The sequence below is a fragment of the Pelophylax lessonae genome, assembly GCF_965119305.1.
Source record: "Pelophylax lessonae genome assembly, chromosome: 1".
NCBI lineage: Eukaryota > Metazoa > Chordata > Amphibia > Anura > Ranidae > Pelophylax > Pelophylax lessonae.
Genome location: NC_138768.1, coordinates 133,227,337 through 133,251,482, shown reverse-complemented (window position 1 = coordinate 133,251,482; position 24,146 = coordinate 133,227,337). Strand labels below are relative to the sequence as shown.

Genomic DNA, 24,146 nt, shown 5'->3' with positions numbered 1-24,146 from the left:
TTAATCACCTCTGGCTTTTTTATTTCTTACAAAAAAAAAAAGAAAAAAGACAGAAAATTTAAAAAAAAAAAAGTTTTTCTTATTTTCTGTGAGTAAATTTTGAAAATAAATACATTTTTCTCCTTCACTGATGTGCGCTGATGAGGCAGCACTGATAGGCTGCACTGATGGGCACTGATGAGGTGGCACTGATGAGGAGGTACTAATATGCCGCACTGATGAGCACTGATAGGCGGCACTGATGAGCACTGAGAGGTGGCACTGCTGGGCACTGAGAGGCGGCACTGAGAGGTGGCACTGATGGATACTGACGGGTGGCACCATCAGTGCCCACACTCAGTGCCCATCAGTGCCTAGATGAGCAGGCACTGATTGGCAGCACTATGGGCACTGATGGGGGGCACTGTGGGCAGTTGTGGCATTTTTTCCCCTCTTCTGTAATCAGGGCACTGGTGATCAGTGCCCTGATTACATTCCTTTGTGTCCCCTTACCAGTGATCGGGCTCTCCTTTTCCTCACACTGCAGTCTCCGTGTGAGGAAGAGAGCTGGCAATGAGAGATGATCTCATATGTATACATAAGAGATCATCTCTCATTGCACGGTCCGATCACGTGGTAAATGGCCGCTGTGATTGGCCATTTACCACGATCTGTGATTGGCTGTGTCCAAGGGACACGGCCAACACAGATTTTCCCCGATGCGCGCTCGCGGGAGAGCGCGGGGAGCCTGTTACTGGGAGGCCGTTTAAAGACGGCCTCCCGGAAATTCAAGTCCGCGCTGTAGCCGTATTTTGGCTATAGCGCGGGCCGGAAGCGGTTAATGTTTGTAGTATCCAGTTATGCCAGTGGAGAAGATGGAGGTCCAAAAGCAGTTATCTTGCATTGTGCTCATTTGTTCCTAACCAAGACCCGTTTGCTTCAAAGTGCTCAAAGTAAAAATAGGTATAAAGACAAGTAAAATGTTTATATCACTCTAACTTCATTCAGCTACAGAAAATTACCATTTACTTATAGTATGTATGATTTGACTATGATTCTGTCAAACATTAGTTGAGATTGCTGGTGGTACTGGACAGATTGCATTTGTATATATTTTGTATACAGTGGGTAAAATAAGTATTGAACACGTCACCATTTTTGTAGGTAAATATATTTCTAAGACGACTTGGTCGCCTGACAAGTAGCTCCCAATGCTGTGCATTGGAGCCGTTCTAATCAGAGCGACTCAAGTCGCTCCAACTTAGAAAAAGTTTCCTGCACTATTTTTTGGCGGAGCGACTTGCATTGACTTCTATTATGAGAAGTCGTTTGCAAGCCGTGATGAAGTCGCGCTGCACGGGCGACTTCAAAGTCGCTCCAAAGTCGGGGCAACTTTGAGTCGGATTAGTGTGAACCGGCTCTTAAGGTGCTGCTGACATTACATTTTCACCACATGTTGGTAACAACCCATGCAATCCATTTATACAAAGAAACCAAAACAAATACATTCAGAAATTAGGTTATATAGATTGTAATAAATTGGAATGACAAAGAGAAAAAGTATTGGACACATGAAGAAAGGGAGGTACAAAAAGGTATAGAAAGTCAAGACGCTAGCTGTCATCTATAGTAATTAGAAAGCAATCCTGCCCCTTGTCAGAGCAAATTATTATTAGCTGGCTCAGTCTCAACTGATGCCCTTTAAAAAGTTGTCTCATTACCAAGGTGTCATACAAGAAACATCTCATGATGAGTAAAAGCAAAGAGCTCTTTCAAGACTTTCGCAACCTTAGTGTTGCAAAACATACTGATGGCATTGGTCACAGAAGGATTTCTAAACTTCTGAATGTTCCAGTGAGCACTGTTGGGGCCACAATCCAGAAGTGGAAAGAACATTATTGAACCATAAACCAGCCACAACGAGGTGCTCCTTGCATGATTTCTGACAGAGGAGTGAAAATAATTATCAGAAGAGTTGTCCAAGACCCCAGGACCACTTGAGCTTCAGAAAGACATGGAATTAGCAGGTACAATTGTTTAACCACTGCCTTACCGGGCCATAGACAAATGACACCGGCAGGAACACTCCATCGATCGGGGCGGGCGTCGTATGACGTCCGCCCGTTCCCGCTTCTCTCCCGCCCCCCCCCGGGGGCATGCAGCGCAGCTATCGGGGATGCGGTGTGTCCACCGGGACACAGCCCAGCCCCGATTGGTGTAAACAGCCATTAAAAAAATGGCTCTTTACCATGTGACCGGCTGTGTCCAATCACAGCCTGCCACATGCACTTCCCTCATGCACGCCTATCGTGTGCACCCCCAGGGGCGCGCAGAGTGGCGATCGGGGATGGAGAGTGTCCAACCACAGCCAGACCATCAGAATACCCAAGTACCTCTCTGAAGCTTATCAGAGTACCCGAGTACCTGTCTGCAGCCCATCAGTGTACCTGAGTACCTATCTGCAGCCCATGCCTCCTAGATTATGTGTTGGGGAGTTTGCTTTCCAAAATGGGGTCATTTTATCGGGGTTTCCATTGTCCTGGGGTTCCAGGGCCTTCAAAAGTGTGATAGGTTGTAATAAAAATTATGTGTGTAATTTATGCTCCTAGAACACCTGACGGTGCTCCTTGCATGTTGGGTCTCTGTATGTGGCCAGGCTGTGACAATGTCTCACACATGTGGTATCGCCATACTCAGGAGGAGTAGCAGAAAGTATTTTGGGGTGTCATTTTTGCTATGTACATGCTATGCGTTAGAAATATCTTATAAATTGACAACTTTGTGTAAAAAAAAAATGCGTTTTCATTTTCTTTCCACATTGTCCAAAAACTTGCGGAAAAAAAATGACATGTTCAAAAGACTCACTATGCCTCATAGAATATACGATGGGGTGTTTGCTTTCCAAAATGGGGTCATTTTGTGGGTAATTCCATTGTCCTGGTGCTCCAGGGCCTTCAAAAGTTTGACAGATCGTTAGGAAATTATATGTGTAATTTAGGCACGGTGCTCCTTGAATGTTGGGCCTCTGTATGTGGCCAGGCTGTATAAAAGCCTCACACATGTGGTATCGCCATACTCAGGAGGAGTCGCAGAATGTATTTTGGGGTGTAATTGCAACTATGCCAATAAAGTGTGTGAGAAAATAACTTGTTTTTATGAAAATTTTGTGTAAAAAAAAAATAAAATAATAATTTTTTCTTCATTTTCCCAAGAAAAAATTACAACTTCAAAAAACTCACCATGCCTCTTACTAAATACCCTGGAATGTACACTTTCCAAAAAGGGGTAATTTGGGGGGTATTTGTACTGTCCTGACATTTCAGGGCCTCAAGAAATGAGATAGGCTACATCAGGTATGATTAGGTGTAATCAATTTTCAATGATCGGCACCATAGCTTGAAGACTATAACTTTCACACAGACTAAATAATAACCACTATTTTGGGTTATTTTTACCAAAGATATGTAGTAGTATAAATTTTGGCCCAAATTTATGAAAGAAAACTACTTATTTGCAAAATATTATAATAGAAACTAAAACAAAATGTTTTTTTTTTTTTCAAAATTTTCGCTCTTTTTTTTACTTATATCACAAAAAATAAAAAACCCAGTGCTGATTAAATACTACCAAAAGAAAGCTCTATTTGTGTGAAAAAAATGATAAAAAAATGTAATTGGGTACAAAGTAATTATCATTCAAAGTGTGAGAGCGCTGAGAGCTGAAAATTGGTCTGGGCAGGAAGGGGGTGTAACTGCACTGTATGGAAGTGGTGCACGCTCACCATGCAAGACTCCATTGCTGAAGAAAAAGCATGCTGACGCTGGTTAAAGTTTGCTGCACAACATTTAGACAAGCCTGTGAAATACTGGGAGAATATAGTCTGGTCAAATGAGAGGCACACTGCATATCACCCCAAAAACACCATACCAACAGTGAAATTTGGAAGTGGGAACATCATGGTGTTGGGCTGTTTTTCAGCATATGGTACTGGCAAACTTCATACCCTTGAAAGAAGGATGAATGGAAAAAACTTACCAAGACATTCTTGATAAAAATCTGCTGCCATCTATCAGGATAATGAAGATGAAAGAGGGTGGACATTTCAGCAAGACAATGATCCCAAACACAAAGCCAAGGAAACTCAATTGGTCTCAAAGAAAGAAAATAAAGCTGCTAGAATGGCCCAGCTAATCACCTGACTTGAATCTAATAAACAAATCTATGGAAAGAGCTAAAGATCAGAGTTCATAGAGGAGGCCCACGGAACCTTCAAGATTTGAAGACTGTTTGTGTGGAAGAATGGGCCAAAATCACACCTGAGCAATGCATGCGACTAGTTTCTCCATACAGGAGGTGTCTTGAAGCTGTCATTACCAACAAAAGATTTTGTACGAAGTATTAAATAAATGTCAGTTAGCATGTTCAATACTTTTTTCCCCGTGTCATTCCATTTTATTACACATGACTTAAATTTTTAACTTATTTGTGTTTCTTTATATGTATGGATTGCATGGGTTGTTACTGACACGTGGTGAAAATTTAATGTCAATAGCAGCTTTAGAAATATACTCACCTAGAAAAATGGTGAAGTGTTCAATACTTATTTTACTTGCTGTATATTTTCACATAGGGCCTTGCCTCTTCCTGGGACCACATAAGTGTAGTTGGAAGGCAGATCTCCCAAAACAGATACTTTTTTGGTGGTTGCTCATCCAAATGTACAAATGTATAAAGTAAAAAAAATTCCCAACATTAAACGAGGGGTCTTAAAAAATGTATGCACTTTTATATTTTCATTCGAAACGTGAGGGTGGGAGGGGTGGTAATTGGTCGTGTCTGAGAGTTGGAACAACGCTGGGAAGGAAGGAAGGTGACCATGTAGAAAAGTGATGTATTACAACATTTCTTACAACAGAAATAATTTACATTTAAGATAGGTAAGCTAGTGGATAAACTATATGTTCAAAACATGACAGGTGTCCTCGCTTTTATGTTTTTGAAGTCTTAGTAGCTTTACACATTATCAGTCATATACAGAAAGAAATATCTTTCATGAATTGGATTATAAATACCACATTGATTCTAGCTACCTGGTCTGGAAAGGAGTCTTCAAATGATTTTTCCAAGTCCATGTTGACTGAAACCAGAGTAGTGAGAGATTTTCCATCACTATCACCAGGTTCTAAATTGGACTCCGAATCCAAAGCTTCTGTTGCTATTCCTTGTGCATTTACAAGCTGAGGCTCAAAAACGTCCTTTGTGATATCACCATTCACAGGTTCCAGATCAACCTCCTACAATCAAAGTACATCTAGACTTAAAAAAAATCCTTCTGAATACAGCAGATATTTCAATGGCATGTACAAGAAAAAAAATAAAAAGCAGGTTAAAACCTCTTTATCCTGCACACAACCGTCTATTTTCTATTCTGGTGACTTCTTTTACACTCTCCTTCAAGTCATCTTATCCCCTTTCCTTCTATAAAATGCCTGGTTTCTTCTTTCTTTCGAATACATTCTTAAAGCCCAACTCCACAAAAATTCAAAAATCCACGTGACGGAACCGACCTACACTGCGTTTGAGTCCTTCCGTCAGTATACCGCTACCTCCAGTCTTGAACATAGATATTATAGCCGCCTATTGCAACCAAGAACTAGGCAGAACTTGTTTTAGCTGAAAATCTTGAACTCTTTATTCAACAAGAATACCGTTTTTTTTTTTTACACTTGATATGTACGTCAGTGACCACCCAAATATTTACCCAAAACATCACACAATGGTTTAGATAACGAAGTAGGGCTGATTAATGGATAATCCCTATCTAGAGAGAGGGGATACACCAATGAGTGTCTAATAATAAATATCATAAATGTGTACACCAAGTATAAATGTTAAATAAATAAAAGGAATGTATAAAATATATTAAAAAGTGAAGTAATACTGTATAATAAAAATATAAATTATATGATATATATGAAGTGCAGCTGCAATAAACTCCTGCCCGTCAAAGGACGGGTAAGTGCATGTAAAAAGAAGAAGGAGGTATAATACCCTCCCACGTTTAGTGCGCTTGCAATATATCCATAACCTATATTAAAGTGCTTATAAATGATAACACTTCAAATAATGTTGTGCAAACAACCAGGTAAGTGCAACCATACAAACATATACAACAACCTGCAAATATAAATGGTCCAAATAAATTAACAAAAATATTGTCCACAATAAATCAAAGTGATATATGCACCATACGTATGAAAAAAATATATTGATTAAACTTGAGTCCAAAGTTCCCAATATTATTATTCCAAAAGAGAACAAAGACAAAATAGGAAGCGTTGATAGAAGTGTTCATATAGGGTCACCACAGTGCTCAAGGAGGGGTTTGTCAGAAGGCTCACCGGACTTGATGGATCCCCTCTAACCTTACGGTAGGGGGATCATTCAGGCTTAATATTAGGATGGAACCTCTCCCTCCAGAGCTGAGATGCAGCTAGTCTTCGCACTGCTTCTGGTTATGGGGTCCCCTTTGATGCTCTCCGTGGTCAGCCAAGTGGGATTAAATGAAGATAAGGAGCCTCATAGTGAAGTCCGTTTGGGAATATATACGGACTGCTCGGTCACTGTTCGCCCCGCACCGTTCTGCAGATCATGATATTCACTTCACATGTGACCCGATACCTGCTTCTTCCATCCAACCCGTATACGGTTGGATGGAAGAGGGCTGATCTAAAGTACTGTATAACAGTGAAAGTTATGGGGTTGATCTGAGGTCTAAAGGTGAAGGGTTTGAAGGGCCTACTTCTGATTTTTACCACTTACTCTTCTATTTTATATAATCCTATGGATGGAGCTTTACAGTATCTCAAATGGCATCTTTATGAAACTGTAGATTCTTGCCATTTTAAAATGATAATGTATATAATTTAACCTTCTATATACAGTATCTCACAAAAGTGAGTACACCCCTCAATTTTGTAAATATTTTATTATATCTTTTTATGTGACAACACTGAAGAAATGACACTTTGCTACAATGTAAAGTAGTGAGTGTACAGCTTGTTTAACAGTGTAAATTTGCTGTCCCCTCAAAATAACTCAGCACACAGCCATTATTGTCTAAATCGCTGGCAACAAAAGTGAGTACACCCCTAAGTGAAAATATCCAAACTGGGCCCAAAGTGTCAATACTTTGTGTGGCCACCATTATTTTCCAGCACTACCTTAACCCTATTGGGCATGGAGTTCACCAGAGCTTTACAGGTTGCTACTGGAGTCCTCTTCCACTCCTCCATGACGACATTACGGAGATGGTGGATGTTAGAGACCTTGCACTCCTCCACCTTCCATTTGAGGATGCCCTACAGATGCTCAATTGGGTTTAGGTCTGGGGACATGCTTGGCCTGTCCATCACCTTTACCCTCAGCTTCTTTAGCAAGGCAGTGTCCTGGAGGTGTATTTGGGGTCGTTATCATGTTGGAATGCTGCCCTGCGGCCCAGTCCCTGAAGGGGGGATCATGCTCTGCGTCAGTATGTCACAGTACATGTTGGCATTCATGGTTCCCTCAATGAACTGTAGCTCCCCAGTGCCGGCAGCACTCATGAAGCCCCAGACCATGACACTCCCACTACCATGCTTGACTGTAGGCAAGACACACTTGTCTTTGTACTCCTCACCTGGTTGCCGCCACACACGCTTGACACCATCTGAACCAACTAAGTTTATCTTGGTCTCATCAGACTACAGGACATGGTTCCAGTAATTCATGCCCCTTTGTCTGCTTGTCTTCAGCAAACTGTTTGTGGGCTTTCTTGTGCATCATCTTTAGAAGAGGCTTCCTTCTGGGACGACAGCCATGCAGACCAATTTGATGCAGTGTGAGGCGTATGTTCTGAGCACTGACAGGCTGACCCCCCACCCCTTCAACCTCTGCAGCAATGCTGGCAGAACTCATACGTCTATTTCCAAAAGACAACCTCTGGATATGACGCTGAGCATGTGCACTCAATTACTTTGGTCCATCATGGCGAGGCCTGTTCTGAGTGGAACCTGTCCTATTAAACCACTGTATGGTCTTGGCCACCGTGCTGCAGCTCAGTTTCAGGGTCTTGGCAATCTTCTTATAGCCTAGGCCATCTTTATGTAGAGCAACAACTCTTTTTTTTCAGATCCTCAGAGAGTTCTTTGCCATGAGGTGCCATGTTGAACTTCCAGTGACCAGTATGAGAGAGTGTGAGCAATAACACCAAATTTAACACACCTGCCCCCCATTCACACCTGAGACCTTGTAACACTAACGAGTCACATGACACCGGGGAGGGAAAATGGATAATTGGGCACAATTTGGACATTTTCACTTAAGGGGTATACTCACTTTTGTAGCCAGCGGCTTAGACATTAATGGCTGTCTTGAGTTATTTTGAGGGGACAGCAAATTTACACTGTTATACAAGCTGTACACTCACTACTTTACATTGTAGCAAAGTGTCATTTCTTCAGTCTTGTCACATGAAATGATATAATAAAATTTACAAAAATGTGAGGGATGTACTCACTTTTGTGAGATACTGTAATATTTATATTAGAGGACACTACATAGGACATTACATAGCTATACAAACAATTATTATTAATAACAACTTTTCTTTTTAAATGGTGATTTACCACCATGTAATCAGACAAGCCTACTTATGGATCGTTAAAGAGATCCTAAATTGCCAAAGTGACAGTGGGGTTTATTTACTAAAGGAAAATCTACCATGCACTACAAGTGCACTGCAAGTGTAGTCGCTGTAGATCTGAGGGGAAGATCTGAAATGAGGGGAAGCTCTGCTGATTTCTATCATCCAATCATGTGCAAGCAAAAAATGCAGTTTTTTATTTTCCTTTCATGTCCCCCTCAGATCTACAGCGACTGCAGTTCCAAGTGCACTTGTAGTGCACAGTGGATTTGCCTTTCCTAAACTCGTGTCTCTTGAAAGCTCACCAACACAAATGCTTGCCTTCAGAGCCCTTTAAAATACCTAGTATTTTCAGGGTAACCAAGTGATCTCTTCCAAGAATGCAGTGCCTGGGCCAAAACAGCCAATTGTCAAGTCCGTACTCTGTCATAAAAGAAGGATGAAAATATTGTAAACTCAGCTCCAGCACCATACTAGGAGCTTACATATGATTTGAGGTTTAGTCATGTCACTACAGCACAAAGCATTGACATAGGATTAAGAGAAAGAAACCACAGCGTGCAGCTGAAGTCTCTGATGGAAGATGCAGGGCTTGAACTGAGTGATAGTAGGGGGCATGGGGTGCCAGAGAGATAACTATATCAGCTCTTTTATTACCTTTCAATTTTATTTAAAGTGACAGGGTCACATTAAGGCTTATTTGTATAATAACTTTTTATTAATGTAGGTATATACTACTGCACCTCTTTATTTTCAGCATTCTCCTCCAGTCCTCTCATTAGGTCTTGACTGTCATGTAACACATGTTGCACAGGTTTAGCTGAGATCTCTTCCTGAAGTTTGGTCATGTCGGTCTCGTCTTTATCTTCTGCGAGCTGCTGGATCAGCTCCTTAAAATTCTCCACTATTTGCTCTTTAGACTCCATTCTGTAAATTAAATCAAAATATCGTGACTAACTTTTAGGCAGAAAGGTCTGGAAAAATAATGTGTACTTTCAATGAGCACAAACTTTTAATTGGTTTGGAAGTATTTAGTTAAAGGGATAGTTCACCCCTCCACTAAAATTACCCATGCATGTAAGTGTCCCCACAAAAAAAAAAAAAAACACTATGCACATTGTGCAAAAGAAGCTTGTTGCCCATGGCATACCTGTAGGCCGTGCTTGGCCTCTCACAAGATTGGCTGTACAACTCCCAAGTAGGTGCTGCCCAGATGGCTGTGGTAGACCCAGAGATGCAACAGAAAGTGAGAATACATCTCTACAAAATGAAGGGAATTTCCCTCTTGGTTCACTGAACAGATATCCCCATTGTAAGGTTTAACATCAACTCCTGTTTCGGTGACAACTGTAAAATTTTGCATTTCCCTTTTCATCCCGGTACTAATGGCTGTCAGAATTCATAGGGTAAATCTCTCCAGAGGGGACACTGACAGCATAAAATCGTAACAAGAGTTTCAACACTTCTACATATATTAAAAACTCTTGGGAGAGTGCATTTGATCAGCACAGGGCCTGTCCAGACAGAGGGTCAGGGATCCTGCATCCTGATAGGGCAGCCAGTGCAGTATGAAAACTCCACCTACAAGCTTTAACCAGGTACCTATAGCAGCCATAAGACTGCTATATACTGCTGATGAGGAAAGGTGTTTAGCAGTTTATATTTACTAAAATTATTGCATTTCCATGTTTTGTGTACTGTGGGAGACCAGATATAGTGAATGCAGGGTGCTGGGTTTAGTAACACTTTAAAGTCTTTAAGGCCAGATTACAAATAAATAGATTATTCTTCTGATTTTAAAACCTCAACTCAGTTACCAGAATACAGTGAATAAATGTGAAACCATCATTACTTGTTAGGTGAACTATCAATTCTGGTATCATCGGTCACTCGTTTTGGTTCAGCATCTTCTACTTTCTTTCCAATCTTTGGCCGTTTCATCTGGCTGCTTCTAGTGCGAGTAGAGACAGGAGTCTCTTCAGATTCTGGAAAAATGGAATCATTCTGTTTATTGGTATACAATTCCTCAAAGAACTGTTACATAAGTTTTGAGCATTCTGCTTTGGGGTATCAATTCTAAGGGCCCATTCACACGGGGCGCAGACATGCCTGTGCAGGGCCATCTTTTATTGGCACGGGGATGCAACTGTTACGAGCATCCCCATGCCAACATCCCATTCATTTATATCGGGAAACATGGTTTCATGGGCACAGCCGCTGTGTCCTAATATAACATGCGTGTGTGTGCAGGTCCCAGAATGCATACAAGGTGTGTTCGGGGACCTGTACCCAAATCCACCCACATGTTATTTCAGGACACAGAAACTGTGCCCGTACAGCCGTCTGTCCCAATAGAAATGAATGGGACGTTGGCACTGGATGCATGCAACAGCTGTGCATTACCATGCCAGTAATATACTTCCCTGCATGGGAAACGCATGTCTGCGCTCCATGTTAATGGGCCCTTAATGTTCATACTAGAAAACGTTATATATTTTACAACAATAAGCATTATCTTTATTAATACAGAGCATCATTACTTCACAATAGCTCCACTAGTGCACTACACTCTGTCATACTGATCTCAAACTGCCTGCTCTAATAATGACCTGCAGTCCATTTTTTTTTTAATTAATATTTTATTTGTTTTCTGGGAAATGTTTGTCATAAATGTAAATGTGTCACAATCCTTAACAATAGAACAGTACAGTTCCAGGCTGGGCCATACAGTGAGGTAACCGAGATACTGCTCATAGTAGCAGCAATGGATGGCGCCGTGCAATACCCTAGAAAAAGAGAGAGTCCCTGGCACTCTAATAAAGGTAATGAATGAGAAAGTTTTTTTTTTTTTTTTATTGGTCTATTGGTTATGTTATTTACATAATCAATTAGTAAAGTAGCCAATGTTTCAAGGATTCACAGGGTACCTTTCCCAAGGAGGCTATCACTGCGTGGCCTTGAGAAAGGGACCCTACAAGGCCTCAAAACGTTATCTGTATATGACCGATGTGATGCAATAAAATAATTCTTGATCTTTATCTATTGTTCCTTCCAGCTCTTCATCTGCTCCAGTCTCTGACTGGTCTCCGGGAGGATTATATGCAAGGAGGATTGTTTTTATCCAGATGTACGTCCATCTATGAGCAATGGTATACAGTGTGAATAATTGCTTTTCCTAATTTCCATGATTTTCTATGAATATGTCTATAAATGTATTTGAACTATTCCAATGCTGTATATACTGATATGCAGATTTATTGTACTTATAGATTGAATTATTATGCTCTCATCCTACCCCCTATGAAGAAGGAATCATATATTCCGAAACATGTTGGGAATCCTTGTAAACCCTACCACTATTTGGTTTTCCAACCCTGAGAACCAGTAGAGTTGAGAGTTTTATGGATGTTTTGTAGCATGTTTTTTTCATGTACTGTGTTACCCTGTAGGGCTCAATAAAATTGTGATATCTATTACCTTTTACTGACTATTTAATAAACTTTTTGATTTTACTTCTCTACTGTCCACTGCCTCCAAAGTCCCATGGAGATACCAGTTTCTTGTTTTTTCATCTGTATGTGACCAATGTGATGCAATAAAATAATTCTTGATCTTTATTTGAGTGCTGGTGACTCTTTCTCTTCGCCTCACATTTTGGTGTCTGATATAAGTATTTTTATTTATGAGTCTAACACTCTACAGAAAAAAAGTGTCCAAAACTGAAGGAAAAAGGTATGTAATGATTAAGGCCATGACAAAATTCCAATGTATGAACCACAATGCACATAGTGGCTACATATGACATTCAGAGTCCCTGGCTACAATGTAAACAATGACACTGCTTACCCTTAGAGGCAATGGCATCATCATTTTGAAAATTGTTCTCTTCCTCTGTTTCTGGCTGAAAAATAAATATTGAAAGATATTCGGCTTTAGCACACTAAACCTACGGTACTATATTTTCAAGGTATGTGCATAAAGGAGGAGCAGGATATTATCACAAACTGAAAAAAAGCAGTAGTGTGTGAAGTTTTTTTTTTTTTTGCCTATGCAGAGAAACCACCCGCTATGAGAAACAAAAGCGCAATAGGATTTATTTATTAGCACAGTGCAAAGTGGAAAGCTGTAACACCCAGCTCTTCAGTCAGAGGTACATGTACCCCAGGGGGTACTTCCACTTGTTAAATACATTTATAACAACAGTTTAAAGTACTGGGAAATACCAAATCATATTTAAAACTGACTTAAAAAATTAGTTTAGTTAAAGCATATCTTAACCCAAGAATGGGTTAAATGCAAATAATGTTGCAGCCCACAAGTCCTTAGATGCGACAGCTACATTCACATTTACAGGTGTCAGTTCACAGAGTGTAGGATGGATCCATGAAACAGAGGGGCTGGCAAAGATTTTTTTATATTAGAGCTGGGGTGGGGAACCTTTTTTCTGCCAAGGGCCATTTGGGTATTTATAAAATCATTCGGGGGCCGCACAAAATTATCAACTTAAAAATTAGCCTGTTATATTTGGTCAAACATTTAATTAAGTCACCCCTAATGTGGGCACTGCTGGCTCTGGCTGGTACTGTTGTGAGTACTGCTGGCTCTGGCTGGTACCGCTGTGGGTACTGCTGGTTCTGGCTGGTACTGCTGGCTCTGGCTGGTATACTGCTTTGAGTACTGCTGGCTCTGACTGGTACTGCTGGTTTTGCTATGAGTATTGCTGGTTCTGGCTGGCTCTGGCTGGTATTGCTGTGAGTACTGCTGGTTCTGGCTGGTACTGCTGTCGGTACTGCTGGTTCTGGCTGCTACTGCTGTGAGTACTGCTGGTTCTGGCTGCTACTGCTGTGTATGCTGCTGGCGGGAAATGCTGGCTAGGAGAAGTGTAGCAGCGCCACGCTGGAGGAAGAGGTGATGTTTCCTGTATTTGTCACAGGCGGAGTGCATTTGATATCTCTCCGCCTGTGACTCACTCAGACTGTCATAACAAAGCAGGAACTATACAGGAAACATTGGCTCCGTTCTGACATATCAGCTGAGAGAGACACAGACTCAGCTGCACAGGGGGCTGGACCAAATGACTTTGCGGGCCGCATACGGCCCCCGAACCATAGGTTCCCCACCCCTGTATAAGAGCATGCTGGCAGGGGTCTCTTAGGAGACTGGGGGTCTCCTGGGAGTGTGGGGGGGGGGGTATTGAATGTTGAAGGTGGCTGTGTAATGCAAAGGTGCTGTGGAATGTAGAGGGGCTTGTGTAATGCAAAGGTGCTGTGGAATGTAGAAGGGAGCTGTGGAATGTAAAAGGGGGCTATGTAATGTATTGGGGGCTGTGGAATGTAAAGGGGGGGGGGTTGTGGAATATAAAGGGGATTGTGGGATGTAAAGGGGGGCATTGGAATGTAAAGAAGCTGTGTAATCTAAAGAGGGCCGTGTAATGTAAAGGGGGCTGTGAAATGTAAAGGGGGCTGTGTAATGTAAAGGAGGGCTGTGTAATGTAAAGGAGGGCTGTGTAATGTAAAGAGAGGCTGTGTAATGTAAAGGGGGCTGTGTAATGTGCAGGGTGGCTGTAGAATGTAAAGGGGGGCTTTGGAATGTGAAGAGGGTCTATGGAATGTAAAGGAGGGCTGTGTAATGTAAAGGAGGGCTGTGTAATGTAAAGAGAGGCTGTGTAATGTAAAGAGAGGCTGTGTAATGTAAAGGGGGGCTGTGTAATGTGCAGGGTGGCTGTAGAATGTAAAGGGGGGCTTTGGAATGTGAAGAGGGTCTATGGAATGTAAAGGAGGGCTGTGTAATGTAAAGAGAGGCTGTGTAATGTAAAGGGGGGCTGTGTAATGTGCAGGGTGGCTGTAGAATGTAAAGGGGGGCTTTGGAATGTAAAGAGGGTCTATGGAATGTAAAGGGGGCTGTGTAATGTACAGGGGGCTGTGGGATGTGCATGGGGGGCTGTGGAATATAAAGGGGCTGTTTATTGTGCAGGGGGCTGTGTAATGTAAAGGTGGCTGTTAAAACCAAGGTAAGGAAAGTGTCGTCATATCAATTATAAATGGTCACTTTGATAAAAATATCAGCACCATTGTATTCCTCAACATGGAATGGTATATACAGTATATTTATATAGGAGGGTCTATTAACAGCTATAGATCAGTTGTGGCACTTGCTCAGTCAAGGGTTTCTAGATGTGGAACTGGTTGTGATTCTCCAGGCACATAATACTGGAGCATGTGAAGGGATAAGACATAGATTTTGACTTTATGTACTTTGATCACGACACAGATTGATTTCTATAGGCCTACTGGATTCTGAGCTGGTATGGTCAACATTTCAGTAAGAAGTGGTAAGGATGGAGTAAGGTACGGTGCTGTCCAAGGAAGTAGGCTACTAAACTCATGCACAGTTGTTACCAATGACACAGCTATAAATGTCAGAAGTATTAAATGTAGAAGATAAACCACACATCAAAGTATTGTAATCCAATAGTCCTACCTGTGTTTCCTTAGTATCTTCTCTTTGTTCAGTTTCTGCCTGTTCAGGATCTGATTGTTGTGTATTATGAGGCTGGGATTCAGCAGGAGGCTCCGATAAGGACTTTTCTGTGCACTGAGAGATCCGCTCTTGTTTGGCAGTTTCTGGATCTGGGACTGTTACATACATACAATGGAGATTCTTTACTGCACATAACCTAAGAAATCATAGCAGTGTTTGCTGCTCTTTGTTGTCATAAAAGCAATTTGAAAACTTCCACTGCTGACTTTGTCTCATAATGCTAGTTACCTGGCTATCGCTGCCTCAGTGCTATTAAATTGCTAACCCAGAAAAAAAACAGGCAGCAAGGGAAGTTGGAATTCCTTATCTATAGGATTTTCCAGAAAGCAGTGAAGCCAGGAAACTAGCATTTTCAAATGGTGCCAATACATAGCATGATTATCAAGCAGGTTGGCAAAATTGTCAACAATTGTCCTGAGTATTGGTGGCAAGTGGTTGGCTTGTCCACTGTGATAGACATTGTGGTGATGGGTTGGTAAGGGGGTGCTGGTGTCCTAGAAAGGAATCAACTGCTATTGTGGACTGTGCAAAGATGTTGTCCACTTAACAATGAAAGGGAAAAAAAACATCCTTTAAGCTACATAATTTAGACATTATGCTGAGAAACTTTTCCACCTTGTATTTGACCTTTAACTGTGAACATTTTTCTACCCCCCTTTTTGGTAAGATAAAAGTATTCAGGAATATAAATTCAGAGGCTTAGTGCAGGACAGTCTAAACTCAATGGAATCTACAGGATACTGCAATGTTAATAGAATAGGTATGTTATGTACACCTGGTTTAGGTTACGGAGATGAACAGTACCACGCCTAAGGACGCCAGTCTTTTAAACACAAACACACAAAGAATAGGCTGTAGACTGCAATGCGGCATCCAGGGACTATATGCAACTATAGAGAGCATTTAAATAAAAAAGAGTTTTGCTAAAGACACATTTTTCACATGTACCAATTTCAGAGCACATTGCTAACATGTATTTTTCTTCATGATACATTTTCTATAGTATACATACTAAAAATGTGAGGCATTAAGAAAAACAGAATATAACCTGAGAATCGTATAGCACACTGTGGTCTTATTAAACACTTCTGGACTTTTTCCCCCCTTAATGACAAGGCCATATTTTGCGATTCGGCACTGCAATACTTTAACGGACAAATGCGCGGTCATGCAACGCTGTACCCAAATAAAATTGATGTCCTTTTTTTCCCCTAAAAATAGAGCTTTCTTTTGGTGGTATTTTATTTTTTGCGCTATAGCAAAAAAATAGCGACATGAAAAAAAAAAAAATATATATATTTTTCACATTCTGCTATATAACATTCCCAAAATAAAAAAAAACAATTTGAAAAAAATTAAATTTTTTAACATTTTAGGCCAATTTGTTTTCTGCTACATATTTTTGGTAAAAAAAAAAAAATCGCAATAAGCGTATTTTGATTGGTTTGCACAAAAGTTATCGCGTCTACTAACTACGGGAAAGATTTATGTCATTTTTATTGTTTTTTCTTTTTTACTAGTAATGGCGGCAATCTGCAATTTTTTGCAGGACTGTCACATTGCGGTGGACAGATCGGACCCCTGACTGACATTTTTTACACTTTTGGGGGGACCAGTGACATTACTACAGTAATCAGTGCTAAAAATATGCACTGTTACTGTAATAATGACACTGGCAGGGAAGAGATTAACACAGTAAGTGATCAAGGGGTTAAATGTGTACCTAGGGGTGTGTTTCTAACTGTATGGGGGCGGGGCTTGTGAAATTATCACAGAGACCTGTGTTCCTATATAGCAGGATCACAGGCACTCTGTGATCATTCCAGAGAGAAGAGCGGTCAGATGTGTTTACAACAGCTGACCGTTCTTCTCTCTCAGCGGGGAGCGATCGCGGGTGTCAGGCGGCAATCGGAGCCGCCTGCCCCGTGCATCGGCATCGCTGCCGAGTGGCGCGCGCACGCCCCCTAGCTGCAGGCACATGACCGATGTATACCTACGTCGGTTTGCGCAGGAGGGCCGCCCTGCCGCAGTATAACTGCGGCGGGCGGTCGAGAAGTGGTTAAAGTGAACCTGCTGCTTTTCCCACAGAGGGCAAACAACAGGTAGGCTTTAACTCCATGGCATGGATAACTTGCCACAAATTTGTGGCAGTGTTGAATTGTAAGTCTTGTTAACTTGCTGCACATTTTCACTGGCAAGTTGTACACTTGCAGAGCACTTAAGCACAAGTTCTAGTTGACACTTTTCCAATTTGTAGCAAATTTACATGGCAAGTCTCTAGCAAGGGGAAAGTTGCAATGATGAGTCTACAGCAAGAGCTCTGCAAGTCACAGTGACCCCTGTGGTGGGATGACTATCACACAACATAACTGAATCAGAATTTGCAGCAGACTTGCAGAATGTTTGCAAAGGAAGTTGATCTGTAGTCATGAAATGCAGACTTGCTACAATTGTGCAACAAACTTGTGAAGCCTGGCAAGTCTACCAATAGCTTAGCAAGTCATTTTCATACTTGCAGCCCAATTGCTTGCTATCTGGGCTTAGCTCTCCCCAGCAGCGTATACTTTTCTTCGTTTCACTCTGCCACTTAGATCAGCTGCTCGAAGCAAAGAAATGTCTTGTATAAGCTACATATTGCCAGAGTCTATGCTTACACAGGACTGTGTACTCCCATATTACAGGTGCTGAGTACTCCTCCATACCTGAAAGTAGCAGATATTTCCAGAATAGCTTTGCCGGAGAGCGAAGGATAGGTAAGTATATTATGAGGGGTGAGGGATAAAAACAAATCTGTTGTTGAGCCCTGAATAAGCAAAGCATATATTTACTTTAAGATATACAAGAATGGATTGGATAAACTATATTTGTAAGAGTAAAGCAGCCCATAGATCATGCATATTTCTTTCCTTCCACCATAAAATTGCTTGATTTCCCCATCAACACAGCAAGTGCTTATGAGGGAATCACTACCGCAGCACTATTGTGTTCTGCAGGCGGAAAGCCTTCCCTGCTGGCAGAACACAATGGTTAGCGTTGCCGGCTTTAGCCTGTGGCCCTAATCGTTTGGAAAAAAAGTCAGGCTGGCACTTGAGTACAAGCAGGGTGCCCATACATGATCCAAATATGCCCAGTCCCTGCTGAACTGGCCAAACTTCAAACCCGTGCATGCCTGGCTTTTAAAACTTGATTAAGCTAGTCACACCCACCAGATATACGCTAGATATGAGAAAATTGACTCCAATATTGGTATACGCTAGATACGAGAAAATTAAGTAATGACTAAAGTTGGTTCAAACTTTCCAATCCTCAAGCTGTAGGTGGTCTTGTTGGCATCACCTAGCTCTACAAAATTAGATTGAAAAATCAAAAGCTTGGGGTTAAACAGTGACTGCATCCATTAAAATGTAGTCAATTTCGGGTATTCAGAGATCCGTGGATGCTGCGGCTGCTTGAATACTATAGCTGGCAGGGGGAGATTCTTCCATCCATGCTATTTTGTGTGAATGGAGGAATCTATTGTTTTATAGGTAGCTTAAAGTGACACTAAACAATATACTTATTCTCCCAAAATAATTCATACACATCTACTTCTTAATGGCCATGTTATCTAATTTTCATTAAATTGTTGCTTAGGGCTTGTTTGCACCAGCTTTGCCCTCTGTTGAATAATAAATAAATCGATAAATTAATTAATTAATACATTTACTTAGTGTTGATTAACTTACTACCTCTGCTGGAAGTCTGCTCCAAGCGTCCCCTACTATTTCAGTAAAATAAAGCATACAGCCAAGTGATTGTGCAGAAGCCTGGTGTTGATTGGTGACAATTAGGCTGGGTTCAAATATATGCAAATTGTATGCATTTTTAACTGCACCCAATTCGCATAACATATGAGTGTGACTGGCTTTCAATGGAGCTGGTGTTCTGCCGAAAACTCCAACTTCCCAAATTCTCCAACAACGTTACTTCCGATGAGGGTACACCCGGAATATTTGGAGATTTTGCCCACTTGGTGTTTGCACACAACACAAGCAGCCTATACATTCGGGTATAGGCTATAATTAGTGGAAATTGTTAGTCCACACGCTAGTTGTTGCCGCCCTGGAGGCGGCCATGTTTTTGGTTACTAGCAGGCGGACTAACAATCTCTGCTAATTATAGCATCTACCGGATTGTAAACGCTGCCGGTGTTGTGTGAAAATCCAAAGTGGTCGAAATCTCCAGTTATTCCTGGTGTACACCGGAAGTAACATCATTGGAGATCTCGGCAAGGTGGAGTTTTTGTCAGAACACCGGTTCACACATGTCTCGGGTGGCTGCGGTGCTGCACAGGACACCGGACTGCAAACCGCAGGGGCAATATGTGAATCCAGCCTTAACTAATTAGTTGCTAAGAGGGAACTGTGCTTCTTTATTTTTTTCCTAACATGTTATCTGTGATTGTTGACAGTATAAAACAGTACTGTACTCCACATTTTTTGTGATGAAGCAAGAAAACTGTCCTAGGAGCATAGATTAAAGACTACAGTATAGTGACGGTAAATCATTCAAAGGAAAATTATACACTACTTAACCACTTGCCGACCAGTCACGTTGACTGTACTGCGGCAAAGTGGTTCGTTATCGTCTGTAGACGTAGACTTACGTCACCAGACATTCCCCTCTCACTCGCTCCCGCTGTATTCAGTTACAGCAGGAGTCGGGCATGGGGAGGAGCGGCGGTGATCACCGCTGCTCTTCCCCGATCGTCGGGGATCTAGTGTGGAAACAAAGAGGGCGGATCTCCTAAGTGACAGGCAGGGTCAGATTGCAGGGTTCAGCATAGCTGAACATCCGATCTGTCCCTGTGTCACTCAGTCACCTCCCCCCACACACGTTAGTAAGCACCAGGCATACACTAACCCCTCCCTCTCCAAAAAAATGAACCCCTTCCCTGCCAGTGTCATTTTTACAGTAACAGTGCATATGTATAGCACTGATTACTGTAGTAATGTCACTGGTACCCCCAAAAGTGTCAAAAATTTCAGTCAAGAGTCCGATCTGTCCGCCGCAATGTCGCAGTACCGCAAAAAAAAATTGCAGATCACCGCCATTACTCGTTAAAAAAAAAAACACCATAAATGACAGAAATCTTTCCCTTAGTTAGTAAACGCAATAATTTTTGCGCAAACCAATCAAAATACGCTTATTGCAATTTTTTTTACCAAAAATATGTAGCAGAAAACAAATTGGCCTAAAATGATAAAAAATTTAGATTTTTACATTTTTTTAGGGGGGGAATTTCATATAAAAAAAATGTGAAAAATATTGTTGTTTTTTCAAAATTGTCGCTCTTTTTTTGTTTATAGCGCAAAAAGTAAAAATCGCAGAGGTGATCAAATACCACCAAAAGAAAGCTCTATTTGTGGGGAAAAAAATTTAATTTGGGTACAGTGTTGCATGACCGCGCAATTGTCCGTTAAAATAACGCAGTGCCGAATCGCAAAATATGGCCTGATCAGGAATGGGTAAAACCTTCTGGTCATAAAGCGGTTAAAAACAAGGCTCATTGAGAATTTTTTTGTCAAAGACATGTAGCTAAATACATTTTGGCCTAAATATATGACAAAAATGTAATATATTGGATATTTTTTATCTGTCAAAGTAGAAAAATATTGTTATTTTTTCAAAATTTTCGCATTTTTTTTATTAATATCGCAAAAGATAAAAAGCGCAGAGGTGTTTAAAAGAAATCTCTGTTTGTGGGAAAAAAAAGGACGTAAATTTCGCTTGGGTACGGCGTTGCATGACCGCGCAATTGTCAGTTAAAGTCGCACAGTGCCGAATCGCAAAAAGTGGCCTGGACGTAAGACAGCAAAATCCTCCGGTGGTAAAGTGGTTAAATAACTTACCTGACAATCCTGTGTTTTCTCTCTTGAGTATATGGGAAATAAGGGTTCTTTGGAACCAGTGACCCGCACCTTCCACTTCCCACAGCAGCTCTTGGTCTCCTGGGTATTTATGTAAATATTTCTTGCAGGCTATAAAACCAAGAATAAATAGGTCACAATTCAAATACAGCTAATTGCACTTCTATTCAGGAAAGGAGGGCATAGCAATAGGAGATAATTATTGTCCTGCTAAATGTTACACCAAATTCTTCCTTCCCTCTAAAATTAAAGTTTAAAGTGATTGTAAAGTTATTTTTTTTAAAATGCTATATTTTCCTGCTCCGTGCAGTGGTTATGCACAGAACAGCCTCAATTCTCTTCTCCGACACTACAGGAAGCCACTTCCTATAATGATACATGTGCTGGCTCTATCCCAAGCAGGGCTTTGTGTGTATGTGGATACACACAGTGCTGCTTGACCCCCCCCCCAACCCAACTCCCTCGTCACTGGATTTGATTGACAACAGCAGGAGCAAACGGTTCCCATTGATCTCAATGAAGAGGGAGAGAAAGAGCGGCTCTGCTGCTTTCGGGCTCATCGATTGATTAAGATCAGGTAAGTTGGAGGTGCTGGAAGGGGGGGGGGGAGGGTGTAAACTGACAACAGAATGTTTTTTGCTTTACTGCAGATAATGCATTAAGGTAAAAAAAAATAAAAAATTCAACCTTTGCAACCCCTTTAATCTGCTTATATTTCGCCTTTCCTGGTTCCTCCCTCTTCTCTCATCAGCATGCCAATGAAATTGTTAAAGAAAACATTTCTGTTTTTATGTGCAAAAGAAATAAGCGTGCAACCTTCTTTCCCCAATACTTGTGTATAGTAGATACCATGATTTTAAACCATTCAAATTCCACATAATTAAATAAAACAAAACAGCAAAAAACTATGAAATCAGACGAGAAATGTTTAGTCTGCAGTGAAGAAGTGAAAATCCAGATAATTAGTCCATGCTCAAAAAGAAACAGGCGTTGGGTGGAGCCGGATTTGTAACGTCATAACGCACGAGCCCGCTGGCGAGGTCCGCAGCTGTGCTGGATATTTGTTTGCACTTCTTCTGATTTGCTTTAAATATGTAAGTGCAATGATATCTTTTTAAAAATAAATGGAGTATTTACATATGGCACTATGAAGCTTCTTCCATCTGTCATCCTCTATGTAGTAGACAGATCATAACGGCATGTCTTGTATGGATCCAGTTGATACACTGGGATACTTGTAACAGTGGAGCTGTGACCATATACAGAGAGAGCACTCTTAAAGAGGCCAAGGAGTGGAATATCTCCAGTGGTTGGAACCCCTTTTCTTTCAGTGAGCTAGATCTCTATAATTTGAGATCAAATCCTTCTGGTAAGAGGCTTGTGTACGTATATGTGGTGATGGCACCTTTCTGAGCACTTATCTACACAATGTTGTTTATTATCTGATTTTTCAATATTCATTACAGACTGAACATTTGTGGACGGATTTCATAATTTTATGTTGTTTTATTATGTGGAATTTTGATGGTTTAAATTTACAGTATCTGGTATACGCAAGTATTGGGGTGAGAAGGTTGCGCACTTATTTCTTTTGCATTTGTTTGTGTCTTGTAGTCAGGCTTACAGAAGTAGCAGCACCTTTTATTTTTTCATATATAATTAGGGTAAGCACAGGGTATTTTTTTTGTTTTAATGTTTTTATTACATATCTAATTGTTGCTCAAGAGCCCTTGGCCCTGATATAAACAGTTGGCACGCTCTTGGGAGGAGCTTGGCAAATATAAAAAAATTTGGAGCAGGTGTTCCTAGGCAGACTGTATTTGCATGCAGTTTTCCATAGTTAACATCCACGTGTGATGCTTAGCTTCCATGCCTGAAAGAATTGGAAGAGCTAGAAGATGCTGCATGTTCAACAGTCAGAATATGAGATGGGCTCTACTGGACTTTCTGCAGGTTCTAATGCATGCTATGAGGAGTAAGCTACATGAGTCCAGCAGGAGAGCTTGTACAACTGTGCAAGACTGAAAGTAAAAATCTGTACTGACTGCACGAAAATCGGCCGTTGTGTTGACGGCCAACAAAAATGTTATAGTCTGCACACCAGATTTTTTTTGGCCGAAAAGTCGGGAGTTGGTTATCGGAAGCATCATACTAACAAGCCGAAAATCGGCAGATCGGTCGTCGGACGAAAATACCCTGCCAATTTTCGACGCGTGTACGGGGCTTGAGGCAGGCAAACTTCTTTCCTGCAAGGGGATGCTGGGAGAAGACAGTGATGATTGCTAGCAGCTGTAGCAGCCGCTAGCGATAATGATTGCTAGCAGCTGTAGCAGCCGCTTGCGATAATCGCCTGTAAACCCGGCAGGCTGGTTGTACCCAGTTGATCGATCAATCAACTTGGTGCATTCAGCCTGCTCATACATGGTTTAAATCTCCTGCTGAGATCCCTGCTGAATTCCTGTTGAACTGGCCGAGATTCAAACTGTCTATGGCTGGGCTTAGACTGGAGTTCAGCTTTGAGATATGGACGGAGTGAAGTTATAGAGTTCATTTTTAGACAGTTCCTTAAATCTCTGTGGGATGACATTGGTGAGATCTCTGCTTTGCCTTCCTGGGTCTGCACACTTGCTGTGGCCGTTATTTAGGGTACCCACTCTACCTGTTGAATTTTTTTATCTGAAATGCAGTGTTTGAGTATTAAATTGGAATGTCTGCAGCACTTTTTTTTCATCATTTGTTGTTGCTGCTGCTGCACATCTTGTTGCATCTTTTTTTTAACTCTGTTTTGTTTACAAGGAAAAATGAATGCATCTCAAATACAGTACATATTTCCATAAAAGCTGCACTTTGATTGCTTCTCTCTCTAATGCCTGTGAACTCTAAAGCCTGGTAAACAGGTGCTAAATGTCAGGTGGCATCAGCCGGTTCAATGGAAACCAGCCAACATTTGGCCTGTGTGAACTGCAGCCAGTCCGACAGAAGCCGGCTTCTGGCGAAGGGGCATGACTGAAAAGGGTCTGCCGATCAGTGCTGAC

At 41.3% G+C, this 24,146-nt stretch overlaps 1 protein-coding gene across 2 annotated transcripts in view; it reads right to left on the bottom strand.

Annotated features, from left to right (window-relative positions):
- Positions 1 to 24,146, bottom strand: part of FAM169A (family with sequence similarity 169 member A) — a 142,676-nt gene that overhangs the window by 5,086 nt on the left and 113,444 nt on the right. For both annotated transcript variants that reach the window (XM_082256198.1, XM_082256199.1), the window contains exons 7-12: positions 21,094 to 21,222; positions 15,143 to 15,297; positions 12,509 to 12,563; positions 10,515 to 10,647; positions 9,406 to 9,589; positions 5,070 to 5,273 (exon numbers count right to left, since the gene is read on the bottom strand). In XM_082256198.1, the coding sequence (XP_082112324.1) occupies positions 5,070 to 5,273; positions 9,406 to 9,589; positions 10,515 to 10,647; positions 12,509 to 12,563; positions 15,143 to 15,297; positions 21,094 to 21,222 (860 nt within the window). The remainder of the gene's footprint in view (positions 1 to 5,069; positions 5,274 to 9,405; positions 9,590 to 10,514; positions 10,648 to 12,508; positions 12,564 to 15,142; positions 15,298 to 21,093; positions 21,223 to 24,146) is intronic.